At 41.2% G+C, this 13,674-nt stretch overlaps 2 protein-coding genes across 3 annotated transcripts in view; both read right to left on the bottom strand.

Annotated features, from left to right (window-relative positions):
* Positions 1-1,667: 1,667 nt before the first annotated feature.
* LOC136438415 (protein starmaker-like) lies at positions 1,668-4,343 on the bottom strand. Its single transcript, XM_066433185.1, has one exon. The coding sequence runs from the start codon at positions 4,341-4,343 to the stop codon at positions 1,668-1,670; it is 2,676 nt and encodes an 891-aa protein (XP_066289282.1).
* Positions 4,344-6,813: 2,470 nt separating this feature from the next.
* The window catches only part of LOC136437955 (sodium/hydrogen exchanger 3-like), a 37,245-nt gene continuing 30,384 nt past the window's right edge, over positions 6,814-13,674 (bottom strand). Inside the window, exons 16-18 of one of the 2 annotated variants that reach the window (XM_066432556.1) lie at positions 11,812-11,919; positions 10,444-10,833; positions 6,814-9,524 (exon numbers count right to left, since the gene is read on the bottom strand). In XM_066432556.1, the coding sequence (XP_066288653.1) occupies positions 9,460-9,524; positions 10,444-10,833; positions 11,812-11,919 (563 nt within the window). In that variant the 3' untranslated portion in view covers positions 6,814-9,459. Of the gene's footprint in view, positions 9,525-9,844; positions 10,834-11,811; positions 11,920-13,674 lie in introns of those variants that run through there. The other variant, XM_066432555.1, reaches the window with a different exon arrangement.

Here is a 13,674-nt window from a genome sequence, read left to right on the forward strand (position 1 = left end):
TCATTTTCTTTTAAAGTAGGTCGCTCTAAAGCTGCTGTCTTAGATGGTCATGTCTCATTCTTAATTTGGACTTTAATATCATGTTGACTGCCGGATTTTTTAAATCAGCAAAACATGAATATTTTACACACATGAAAAAAATCCATAGTCACTTTGACAACATCACAGGCGCTAGGCCGTATCAACAAGACAACCGTCTCCAAATTTGACGGTGTTTTTTTTTCATGAAATATTCTAACACAATCTAGAGATTGCTTATCCATAAGTACAGCATAGGTCTAAGACCTCCAATATGCCAAAAGATTATGAAATCTTATCATGGCCACCATATGCATTACGTACATGCTTTGTTCATCAACCCTGTAACATAGTGCGCGCCTTCTCTAACAAATACATAATGTACCAGTTTGGTCCTAAAAGTAAAACAATAAGTATAAACAATAAAACTTTGAGAAACTTTGGTGTGGGTAAGACACAATCTCTGCCTTAGAATATTCTGGTTGGGTACATTTCTATGTATTGATAAGATGGTCACTGCAGGAAAACTACCCACTAATACACAAGTCAACCAAACGTGACATCTACAACCAAATGGTTCTTACCAAAGAGCCTCTGCGAGTCCATAGAAGGTAACAGTCATATGAAAAGACGGCATCTTTTTTTTCTTCGTTGTCATGTGGTTTTCATCCTTGCATTCCCCACAATGTTTCATAGTGTTTCCGCAACTCACTGCTTCTCAATAGAATTTTCCGTCAAGGTGTCACAGGGATTTCGCACCCCCCTGATTTTGAACCCCCCGGTGCGAAATCACTAGGGATCTCGCACCCCCCGGTGCGAAATCCCTAGCGATCTTGCACCCCCCAGCTAGGGATCTCGCACCCCCTCCTCGAACCCCCCTAGGGATTTTGAACCCCCCAAATATTTCGAAAGGTGCTCTGTCTGTGCAGCAATTATATTCAAAACTGCATTTGATATAATAAAGCCATAGTTTAACGTGGTAATCGAGAGTATTGCAAGTTGCTGTGTCTGACATAACAAACATCTAAGACTCCGGGAACCCATGCCCTGGACTAATGTAACGCTACTAGAATTTCAGCACAGCGCGATGATGGTGACTCTCTGTGCACGATGATTCGTTGTAATATTCTTCCTTTGTGCCTTGAGGAATGTACGATTAGTTCATAGTTTTACTTCAATGTTCATAATTGATTTTTAAAATTATTTTAGAGACTTGAATAACATTTTATCATACAAAATTATATCACTTATTGAATGGATGACGGGTGTTAAATAGGGTTAGAAAAAAATTATCGAAGCCTTAATCGAAATCTTATGACATTTCTGAGTAAGAATTATTAGTTATTTAATGTTAAAAACTACGGGATAAAAAAAATGTCGCCACCAGGATTTGAACACAAGAACCATGACTCCCAGATAGTCATTGCACAACCCACTTCGTTACCACTTCAGTCAACAGAGCATTTGAAATGTCAGTTATAGTTACCAATCAATTTGTTAAAAAGATAGCCACTGGGAATTATGAATGCCGTAACAGAACACACACTACACCCTGGGGGTGCGAGATCACTAGAGGGGTGCGAAATCGCTAGGGATTTCGCACCGGGGGGTGCAAATTCACTAGTGATTTCGAACCGGGGGGTTCAAATTCAAGGGGGGTGCGAGATCCCTGTGACACTGGGAATCGGCACATAGATGTGACCAATGTTGCCTTCTGTGTTGGACAAAGCAGTGACTGAGTCTGAGACTTGTCCGTCTTTCTGTTCCGTATCTTTTTGCTGTTCGTCAGATTTCTTCATCTGAGGTAACGACACATAGGTGTGATCAGCGTTGTCTTCTGCGTTGGACGAAGCAGTGACTGAGTCTGAAACTTGTCCGTCTTCCTGTTCCGTATCTTTTTGCTGTTCGTCAGATTTTACCATCTGGGGGAACGACACATAGGTGTGATCAGAGTTGCCTTCTGTGTAGGACGAAGAAGTGACTGAGTCTGAGACTTGTCCGTCTTTCTGTTCCGTATCTTTTTGCTGTTTATCAGATTTCTTCATCTGGGGGAACGACACATAGGTGTGATCAGAGTTGTCTTCTGTGCTGGACGAAGCAGTGACTGAGTTTGACACTTGTCCATCTTTCAAGTCTGTTTCTCCTTGTTGTTTGTCAGAATTTTCCGTCCCCGGGAGCGTCATGTAGCCGTGATCTGACGCGGAGGCAGGGTCCATGACTTCCGATGTGCTCTCACACTGCACACCGCCAGTGTCTCCTTCTGTTGGGTCATTCGGAGGTAACGTCATGTAGCCGTGATTTGACGCGGAGTCGGGGTCCAGGACTACCGGTGTGTTCCCACACTGCACACCACCAGTGTCTTCTTCTGTTGGGCCATTCGTAGGTAACGACATGTAATCGTGATCTGAGTCGCTATCGTCGTCGTCGGTTTTTTGGGTTTTGTTTGAAACCATCCCCTTGATGTTCTTATCGTTGTCATAGTGTCCGGCTGACTGTTCTTTCTCTTCACATGCCGCGTTGTTTGCGGTTGTCCGAGCCTTGTTGCCGTTAACTCTCCGTCCAAAGGCTTTCCCAGACCTTTCGTTGTCATAATGTCCACCTGACTGTGCCTCAGCATGCGCAGCTACCATGTTTGCGATAGCCACGGCTCTGTGGTTGCTGGGTATTCCTCTTGTTTTGACCAAGTCACTCCTGTTGTGAAGACGTCTGGCCCTTCTTGCTTTGTCAGTTGAGGACATCGCCTTGTCATCAGGGGTCGTCTTGTGGGAGTGTTTACTCACATCATCATCGGAAAACTGATCGTCGTTTTCGTAGTGCCCCCCTTTTGCTCCGTCTGTGTCTGAGAACTGGTCATCGTTCTCGTAGACATTTCCGCCTCTTGCTCCGTCTGTGTCTGAGAACTGGTCGTCGTTCTCGTAGGCATGTCCTCCTCTTGCCCCGTCTGTGTCTGAGAACTGGTCGTCGTTCTCGTAGGCATGTTCACTTGATCCATCTGTGTCTGAGAACTGGTCATCGTTCTCATAGTCATGTTCACTTGATCCATCTGTGTCTGAGAACTGGTCATCGTTCTCGTAGGCATGTCCTCCTCTTGCCCCGTCTGTGTCTGAGAACTGGTCGTCGTTCTCGTAGGCATGTTCACTTGCCCCGTCTGTGTCTGAGAACTGGTCATCGTTCTCGTAGGCATGTCCTCCTCTTGCCCCGTCTGTGTCTGAGAACTGGTCGTCGTTCTCATAGTCATGTTCACTTGCCCCGTCTGTGTCTGAGAACTGGTCATCGTTCTCGTAGTCATGTTCACTTGATCCATCTGTGTCTGAGAACTGGTCATCGTTCTCGTAGGCATGTCCTCCTCTTGCCCCGTCTGTGTCTGAGAACTGGTCGTCGTTCTCATAGTCATGTTCACTTGCCCCGTCTGTGTCTGAGAACTGGTCATCGTTCTCGTAGTCATGTTCACTTGATCCATCTGTGTCTGAGAACTGGTCATCGTTCTCGTAGTGTCTGTTCGCAGCATTCCCTTGTCCTCCCGCATTGTCCTTCTGTCGGCCCCCTTTACACTTGCTCACACAAGCAGCCACCACCCCAACGATGACGTAAAATCCACAGAAAGACCCCAGCACAACAAAGATGAGCTGTGACGTAGAGAGTCCATGGCCAGGGCGATGTGCGGTCCCCTCTTCAACATCCTTGTCCCCAGCTGGCTCTGTGGTATTCCTTGCTGTCGTCTGGAGCTCAGGAGTGCGTGTTCTGTCAACTGTCTCAATGTCATCAACCGTGAGGAACACAGATACGCTTGCATTGTCTGCATGGTCAGCGTTCACTCGGCATGTGTACATACCCTCTGTGTCGTTACCGACTGTTGAGACACTTAACACAGAGAAGCACATTCTCCTTGTTTCCAAGGTAGTGACGGGATAGCCTTTACAAGACGAATTGTTCTCGCGGATGTAGTTCTTAGAGTCCTCATAACTTGATGAGCTGTGGTGTCCACTCGGTGTTATCCAGGAGAATGTCAGGCCATCCAGACAGTCTGTTTGACAGGTGAGGGAAGCGTTACCTGTGACAGTTCCATTGTCTACCATAACAGACACGTCAGGTGAGGAACACCTCAGATCATCCCCGTGGACATATCTTACAGGCTTGATCTTTCCAGTAGCCTTTACCATGCAGGAGATCCAACCACAAAGTTCGTTTTCCAGAATCCATTTCTTGATTTGACGCAGCCTGCAGTCGCACTGAATCTTGTTTCGAGTCAGCATCAACCATGAGATGTGCTTTAGCTCACCGACATCAAAGATCGACGTGATAGAATTGTCTGATATGGAGAGCATTAGATCGGGGGATCTATCTGGCTTTGGCAGTGGTGGAATACTCGAACGGCAATTTTTGCTTAGACTAAGTGTTCTCAGTGTAGTCAGTCCAGCAAAGACTGCTCGATCAATGTGATATATCTCGTTCTGACTCAAGTCCAGAACGTGTAGCTGTTCCAGTCCTTTGAAAGTTCCTGCCTCCAGTCGTCTAATATTGTTTTCACGGAGACTCAGTTCAAACAACCCCGGCAAGGTTTGGAAGGCCCCTGGTTGTAGAGTCACAACATGGCTCGTCCATATGATCAGCTTTTCCAAGGACTGGAGTCGGGGAAAATCCCCCACTTTGATGTTCGTGATGTTCTGATCCCATATATGTAACTGTCTGAGAGTTGAAGGTAACGGCGAGGGGATATGTCGGAAAGAACAGACTGTCCGACTGCACCGGAGCCAAATTAGGTTCCCAGATTTCGAACAACACGTAAGATTTGCTGCTTCAAGCCGAGTTCCACTCCACGTCGCAACAATAACTATTATAGCAAAAAGTAACTGTAGCGTCTTGCGGGTGTCATTTCAGAGCTGTACCGGTGCTATCACAAGCACTAAATTCTAGAACAACATTTTAGACACCCATCTGCATAGTCAAGAAAGGTTGAAGAGTCAGTAGGAGTTCATTCTTGCCCTTTTCTATCGCCGTGTACACATTTGTAACGTGACATCACTGGTCCAGAAGCTCTCTCCAGTCCGAGTAGGCGAAGTCGCTTGGTCAGACGAGGATGGGGACCTGAAAATTCGGGTCCCCTCACTTAAAGGTTCTTCCACGGCAGCAGTACGATTTTGACTAGCCTTTCTTCAGCTGGAAATCCCCTCTAATGAGACTACCGGTAAACATGTGCTTTAGATATATGCATAATCATGAATGATTGACCCAAATAGCAGATTGTTACTGTGTTGTACTGGTTTCAATATTCATATATAAATTCAGTGTGGATCGGACAAAGGAAGTAAAGTAGACGCTATATGGTTTTAGGTACTGTTTTATTTGTTTATTTATTCATTTATTTATCTATTTCATTTTCAAGACATCTAGGTTGCCCCTACAACAAGACTTTTTATTTCCAAGAGGGCACAGAGAATATGTGACAAATTACATAACATTAATCGAACGCGTATACAGAAAGTGAAATCATAGTAAGGAACAAATAATACGACATGTATAAATAACTTACAAAACTAATTATACAAAACCAGATCATTAAATCAAAGTCGTGATCCAATGATCCAAAATCAGTCCAGTAACCGATCCTGAGTCATATATTATTGGAGGTCAGAGGTCGGTTCTTTATGGCTGTTTTGAAGTCTTTTAGTGTTGAAATCTGTCTGGTATTGTTTGGCAGTTTTTTAAAAGTAATTTGAACCTGTATAATATTATGTAAAAACGTCAAAGAGAAACCAAAACGTCATTTAGACAGCATCACGATCTGTCACCCAAATATCGGCTTTTTTTCTTCTATGCTTAACACCATGCCTTAGCTTAGCAGCTGACCCGTATCTATATAGTAGGGCGCTGGCGAGGGACACTAAGGTGGTGATTAATACAAGTCTTAAATTTGCATTTGTCCTTAAGAGTCACAATGTCCTTTGGCAGAGAGTTCCAGAGTTTAACGGTGGCTGGGAGGAAGGTTCTTCTGTGTGACGTTGTGGACGACTTGACAGGTTCCAGAGCGTTGAAGTGTTGTGATCTTGACAAGCTTGGAGACTTGGTTGGTTGTCTTGTTTCAGAAGGTGGTGTAGAAAATTCCAGAGAGTCCAATTCTTTTATTTGGAGAATATAATTCATCTTAGAGTCTTCACAACTTATTTTACGAAGTCATATGAACTTTAAGCTAACTTTTGCTTAATATGATAATTTTTTTAAACGTAACCTTGTTATGTTTTTCAGCTTCAGACGATGGTGTAACAAATGGCATAACTTCCTTTTTTTTCTTCTTGAAAATTAATGCGCCCTCGGATGTCATCCATAAAATCTAGACACCACCAATCTGACACTAGAGCCAAAATAAGCGTTAATCATGCCTGATATTCATTTCAAGTCTCTTCGAGCAACTCGCTGCGGTTTAATGACGCCACTATTTCTCAGCGGAATGAAGCAGAACTGCAGGCATGGATGTTTATTGGTCCTATGGAATAAACTGACGAATCAGAGTTGACTAATGTTTGCTCTGTGGGAATATGATACTATCTTATTGGGTTTGACTTCTTTTTCCGAGACAGCGGAAGAGGAATAATCCCACTTTGTCTGTAATGTGTGGGTTTTGCGTAATCACGGCAACTTTTTTCTGCCGAACATTCTTTTTAGTCGCACGCTCGCATCATATATGTATTTGGAATTCCCAGATATCATCCATAAAATCAAATCAACACGGCCTTACTTACAAACAGGGTCATTGCATTATGTAAATTACAAGACAAAAAGATATCACAGAACGCTTATATTGTTCTTGATAAAATCACAAAATATCTTTAATAATCCATTCAAGCTTTATATTCTTTCTCATATATACATCTGCATTTCTGGTTAGTCATACACATCATCATATCATATTTGCCATCTCCATTACTTCCATTGCACATATCAATTACAATTGTGGCACAACAAAAAGTACAGCAACTTTTGAAGGGTCAACCACAAAATAGAAATACATATTTTCAAAATTCTACTTTCTAAACAGTATAGGATATTATTAAGTATACTTGCAAATCTCATTAGTCAAGTGGGGCTAATGGTATGTTTCATACTCATATGGAACTAAATATTACTGTACTTCACAAAATCATGAATATCATGTAATACATGTATTTGAAAAACAAGAAGTGGAAAAACATTAGCTAAAACTGTAGCAATGTTTTCAGGGATTACCAAGTGAAAAGGCATGTTTCACGGCTAATTACGTATCAAATTAGACCACAGATGACTTGAGGTACATGTTAAACTAAGACGACTTACATTCAATGAACATTTCTGAGTTTAAAGATTTACATACAAAACTTCTACAAAGATTCCCTTACAATGTGTATACAGTCATGCTTTTTTTTGCAAAGTTATTGCTTTTTATGTTTCATTTAATTAATAAGGCCACAGCAATGTAATTAGATGTTTACCAGACCCCCCTTGTCTACTTAGAGTTGGAAAAGTTTGACAATAATTATATTCTGCCTTCTCTGCATCTAAAAACGAGAAATCAGACATTTCAAACCTCTGTGAAATAGAGTTTTTGAGAATATCTTGTTTTAGTCATTATTGTGAATTTCTCGCTAATTCTGTCTATGGATTTTCCTGCCAGCCTGTGGCCATCTTTGGACCTGGGTCAAACTAACCTTCCCATCCTGCCAGTCTCCCGTTACACCATCTACTGCTTCACATCCTGTCACTCAACAATATGCAAATAACTAGACACACACCAAGACAAACAAACACAAAGACTGCAAACAGTGCCTTCATTTTCATGAAGGTAACAAACTTTAAGTTAAAGAAGCTGTTAAAATTGCATGTCTGTAGTCTATAACCGTTTAGCTTTAACAAGACTAAGAGAAACTTTTGAATTATATATGGCCTGCACTCAAAATGAAACAAACTGATATTCAACCTCCAATGTCATGCTTTCCATAATTTGCTGTCAAATGAAAGATTACCAATTATCATAAAGATATACAACGTTACAAAAGGCTTGGACACTGTAGTGTAAATGACACATTGAAAACTGCAAAATAGACTTAGCAACACTGAAACTTATAATATTCATATAGCAATATCTAAGTAACAACTAACATACATTAAGTAAGTACACCAATTAGCACCCAATATTATTGCCCTCTGTTATATTGCTAGCAACCAATCACCATTCTTTTACAAAATACAATTGAAAATACAGACTATTCAACCTTTAATACATGTAGCTTAGAAACTGTGATGGTAAATATTGATGAATTCTGATATGTTTCTGATTAAAATGGCTACAGCTCTATATAAACCGATTATGTATTACTAAGTACTGATCCTGACATGCCTCTGCACCGCCAGAAACCAGTTGAATACATTTATAAGAGTATTCCTGGTACAACTACATCATAACCACTTGTTAACCAGATTCTCACCCCAAAAAGTACCTTTCATCTGTGAAGTACATTGATAAATCCAGCATATTGAAACTTTGATAGAATCTGACACCACCATATCCGCTCTAATCATGACTCTATGATTGTCTTAGACGGTAAATCAATCTGAAAATCACTACCAGAAGTGTTTCACAAATTTACCCTCATACTGTAAATGCATTAAGTTTGCGTGGTTTTTATTTCGCGATAGGGAGAAAATGGGGTGTTCGCGGGGGGTTTAAGTTTCGCGTTTGAAACAATAGTAGTGCTTCAGTCATAGGCGGGCAAAAAGTTTCGCAGCAGTTCTCTTAAACTTCGCGCTGGAAGTTCACCGTGAAAACCGCAAACATAAAACCACTGCAAACATTTCTACATTTACAGTATATCAAGCAGAACATCCTAACAGATGCCTTGGTAGTTTTGTGGTCCCAGTCTAGACCAGTGGTAATCATGATTATTCACATGATACCCCATACGGGGAAACATCTTCAGTGGTATTTTGATATAGAAAAAGAATGTGATGGTGTGATCACAAAATGTTAAGTACGTTGCAAGGATGAACACAATTTGTAATGAGAAATAAACAATTACTCAAATTTTCGAACTTTGACCCAGTGATGACATCACACCTGCGTAGAAAGCACGTGTCTACGGCGACTGGGTCAGATAGGTGATGAAGACCGAGTGATTCGATTGAAAATTTTGGTAAGTCAATTCTTTGAGTTGGAGAACACTTCTATTTCTCTTGAGGTAATTTACCAACTCAGAGGAACTCTCATGCTAAAGACAGTTTGGTGTACTTGCAATTGCCAGACTGGGACTTAATTTACGACTCTTATTCCTATCTTTAGCAGCATGACAAGTCATTATAATGATAACACATCAAAGTTCATGTGCTACACATTCCTTTGGTCAAAATAACACTCCTTGTTCAGATCTAATTGTTTATTTTTGTTTGTTTGTTTGTTTATTTGTTTGTTTTGGTTTAGATGTACTCCTCAATATCACAAATTACATTTATTGCACCTGGTAGGACAGTGTCGAGGGCGCCTAAGCAACGCCACGGATGAACAGAACGAGGGAAGGGAGTAGAGAGAGAAACAGAAGACAGACAAGCAGATGTTACATAAATGCTGTGACAAATTGAGAAAAACTTAACGAAAGACAACATGAAACAAGATGACTGTGTTATGTGACATTAGAACACACTTGCAATGACATAGATAAAAAAAAAACATGTCATTCACAACTAAGATCTTTTGTCGGTTAAGTTTTCATCTAGTAACATGTCTTGCTGTTCTAGAAGTACGGTTCAGTTAGTACATGCACAGGAGTACCGAATGTTTTATGTTTAGTGCATACCGATATCAGGGTTCAACATAGAAGAGCAACAAAAACTGAGCGTCAGAAGCACAGACTGTGTTAGAAATAGCGGTGCACAGATAACAATGCTTGTAATACAAACAGGTCTTCTCCACACAGTGTTTCATACGAGAGACTCACATGCCACAAACAATGACATCATTTTCTTTTCATCACAGTGGTTCAAAGTTGCTTATGAGTATCAAAGAAGCCTTATTTGCAATATTCTTTAACTATTGGCAACAGAATTCAATTTTTAGGTCATTTCTTATCAAAAATTGTTTCATTGACAAAATATTTAATAATGGGAAAGAGAAGTGTGTCAAAATGACCTGTACTAACACGGGCACTGCACAGCACAGAATGGACCATTGTAATTGCACGCTTCATACATGTAGACCTTTGATAATCAATTTGCAGACAGCGTAAAAGTCTGAAGGCCATGCAGCTAGCTTGCAGTTGAGGCATCAGACACATGACTCTTTCTCTGTTATCTCATCATCTTGCTTGGTCATTAGGCTAGGAGAACCAGGCATCTCTATCTCTACTTGGTTGGGCAGTATTGTCTTTTTTGCACCCCCCTTGGGAGGGGAGGGGTTTTTCTTACCATGCGGGAGTAGAGGCACTTCTTCGGGGTCTGATTTGTTCGACTGCTGCTGTCGACTCCTGGGGAGCATGGGCTCCTCTTCTTCTCTACGGTCGGAGGGGTGCACGCTTTCCTGCTTGGAAAACCAGGGGGGTTCGGGCACCATCCAGGGGGCCTGGTCAGGGGAGGGGGGGAAAGAGGGGGGTGCAGAAGGAGTGGGGGAGGACGGGAGAGTCCAGCAAGGTTGCGAATTGTCCTCAAACAGGCCCTGGTCTGGGACCGCTCGGGGTGCTTCCACTTCAACTACACCTGATCTCCACGGTAACGCTTCCTCCGCCACGCCTGATCTCCACGGTAACGCTTCCTCCGCCACCGTAGGTTTGGGGACGGCCCTAGGAGCGTCCATGTTGTCTACAAGTAGAACATCAACAGAGTTAGAATATCAACATACTGTTTGGTCTGAGTGTATTCTATGTTGCTTATAATTAATTATTGTGCTACAAAACCACTGACATCTGATATAATGATTGCCAAATATCACAAACTCACACAGTAATTATGATAGGCATAGTTTCATAGTAATTATGAAATGCCAAAAATGTTGGCCAAACTCTTGTGAAATCTCACCAAAGCTGTGGTTAGGTACAATAGGGCTACGTGTTACACTACGTGCTACAAAACCACTGACATATGACAATATCACAAATATCACACTCTCGTGCACACAGTTAGGCTACACCAAGTAATTTTCATGGATGACGTCCGCGCGCGCATTGATTTTGGTGTGTTCCCAGAAAAAAACACAAGAAATTCCACTTCCTGTAACTATGACCAAAGAGTTACGACAGTGCCGCAAATCAATGGGATATGGAAGGAAACAGGACAGGACAACAACTGCTGTTCAACTTCAACTGATTTATTCAAATTATTATTGTTTTCATGATGAATAAAATAATTGTTAGTTGTTGCACTGTGTTCTCTCATTCAATTTGTGTCCTAACATGTGTCGTCGACTATTATATTTCAAATCTAGGCATCTTGTTTTTTTCGGCCCTTCTTGGGTTTTTTTCGCGCTCTCGCATTAGATTTAGGGTCTCCAAAGGACGTCATCTATAAAAATTACTTGGTGCAGCCTTATTATGAAAAACACAAAAAACGTTGGCCAAACTCGTGTGAAATATCTCCAAAGCTACAGTTTGGTACAATAGGGCTACAATTGTTACACTAAACAAGATCAGAGGTTTTAGCTGAACCCTAAGTTATAATTCATCCCTGACATATCATGTAATCTTAGGACAACACTCCTATGAAATATGACTAAATCTAAACAAAAACTATAATTTCAAAACAACTTCAGGGAGAAAAACAATAATCACGCCGCCCACTCACCATAAGGTTTGGGCTCTTTCTTGGCTGTGAAGGTGATCCCAAGGTCATCATCCTCTTCATCATCATCATCGGCAGATGCTGTTATCACCAGATCAACTGGTGCTGCATCTGTAAAGGCAGAGTTCAACATGTTAGCACCATTATGACTCTTTGTAAATATAAAACATGTATCTATAAGTCTAGCCAGTCGTACCAGCAATTTGGTTGACTCAGATTTTACACTATACTGCCACTTAACCTTCTCAGTGCTGCCTAACTCTGCAACCAATAGAGGATGGGATGCAAAACAGCTACTTCAGTGTGCCAAAGGTTAATGTCGTTGCATTGTATACTGTATCCCCAAAATCCTTTGAATTAATTAACTGGCGTGCTAATATTGAAGCTATTTGAACTAAGTAAGTGGGAGATATAAGTCACTATGATGCTAGGAGATGGCGCAGTAAATTTTGATTTTGAAGACTTGTGGGTTGCATATATGGGAGGGAAATACTTGACTGGGAGAGAACCTCCATAATTCATTTTTGCAGTCCGTGAAAAAAAGCTGTTGCCGTAGAAAGATGTTGAGGTTGGTATTTGGACAATTTGTAATGAATGTGACTTGGAGGAGAACCTATAGCTACAACTGTAGTGGTACTGTAAATGCAGAAATGTTCGTGGTGGTTTTATGTTTGCATTTTTTGCGGTTTCACTGCGAACTTAAAGCCACCGCAAACATTTCTGTCCAATACTGCAGTATGTGACTATAGCGCTCTGCGAACTTAAAACCACCACGAACACTCCATTTTCGCGAAAGAAAAACCGAGCGAACTTAAATGCATTTACAGTACACTGAAAAGCTCTCAATGGTGCATGGGGCCAGTGGCCATGAAAGTATCTGAATTGTCCAAATTTTACTTTTTACACCCCTCCTTCAACTTTTTACCCAATGAACCCCTCCCCCCATCATTTGTGGGCTACTCCTTTAATATCAATTAATAGTTTATACACAGAGTATAACCTACAAATCAAAATGGAGACAATTGGCCAGCCAATGCTGCCGTCATTTTGATAAAGTAGGTTATAGCTATAACTTATACCCTGTGTTACAGCAAGGAGGTTTTAATCAGTCAGGGAGAGAGCATGCCGTTGACAGCCCAATGTGCCCCTTTGTTTTCACCCGCTAAAGACCGCTGCGATCCTTTGTTTACCAGCTGGAGCGACGCCCTTTTGATCTGTATGTTTGCTGCGGTCTTTTGCGGGCTTTTCCATGCAAATGAGCCTAAGGCCACACCAATTTGATTTGTTGCTTCTCGGATTTTTTCAAAAATAATTGAAGCGAGAGGGCGAAAAAAAATAAAAATAAAATTTTTTGCAAATAGTTTGCGGTGAAGATAGGGGTTTATACAACATCAAGAATAAGAGGATCATTCAAGTTGCAGCTTTGTATGGCTCATTTTATGCAAATGCACCCCTTCCTTTGATCTAGTTCTATAATTTCAGTAACAAAATTACCTTTTGCCATGTAACATATGGATTGATATTGAGAAATAGTTTAGATAAAAGACAAAATTTTAACTTATGATCAATGTGACCACACTTTTTAGGTATGTGCAGGCTTATTTTGGTGGCTATTGAGTTTTACAACTGACCAAATAATAAAATTGGGAGTTTGTGAATGGGAATAATGTCAGACCCAATCTTTTTTTTTAAAATGGGAAAAACAGGACAGGCTATTCCGAGAAGCAACAAATTAAGTTGGTGTGGCCTAGGCGTGATTAAAACCTCCTTGGTTACAGTTATTACTCAAAGACTTCAAAGACAAAACCACTGACACTGAGACATATACAATGTACATGTACCATGATGGGAAAAGCACTCAGAGTT

Source organism: Branchiostoma lanceolatum, chromosome 7, assembly GCF_035083965.1.
Source record: "Branchiostoma lanceolatum isolate klBraLanc5 chromosome 7, klBraLanc5.hap2, whole genome shotgun sequence".
NCBI classification, from domain to species: Eukaryota; Metazoa; Chordata; class Leptocardii; order Amphioxiformes; family Branchiostomatidae; genus Branchiostoma; species Branchiostoma lanceolatum.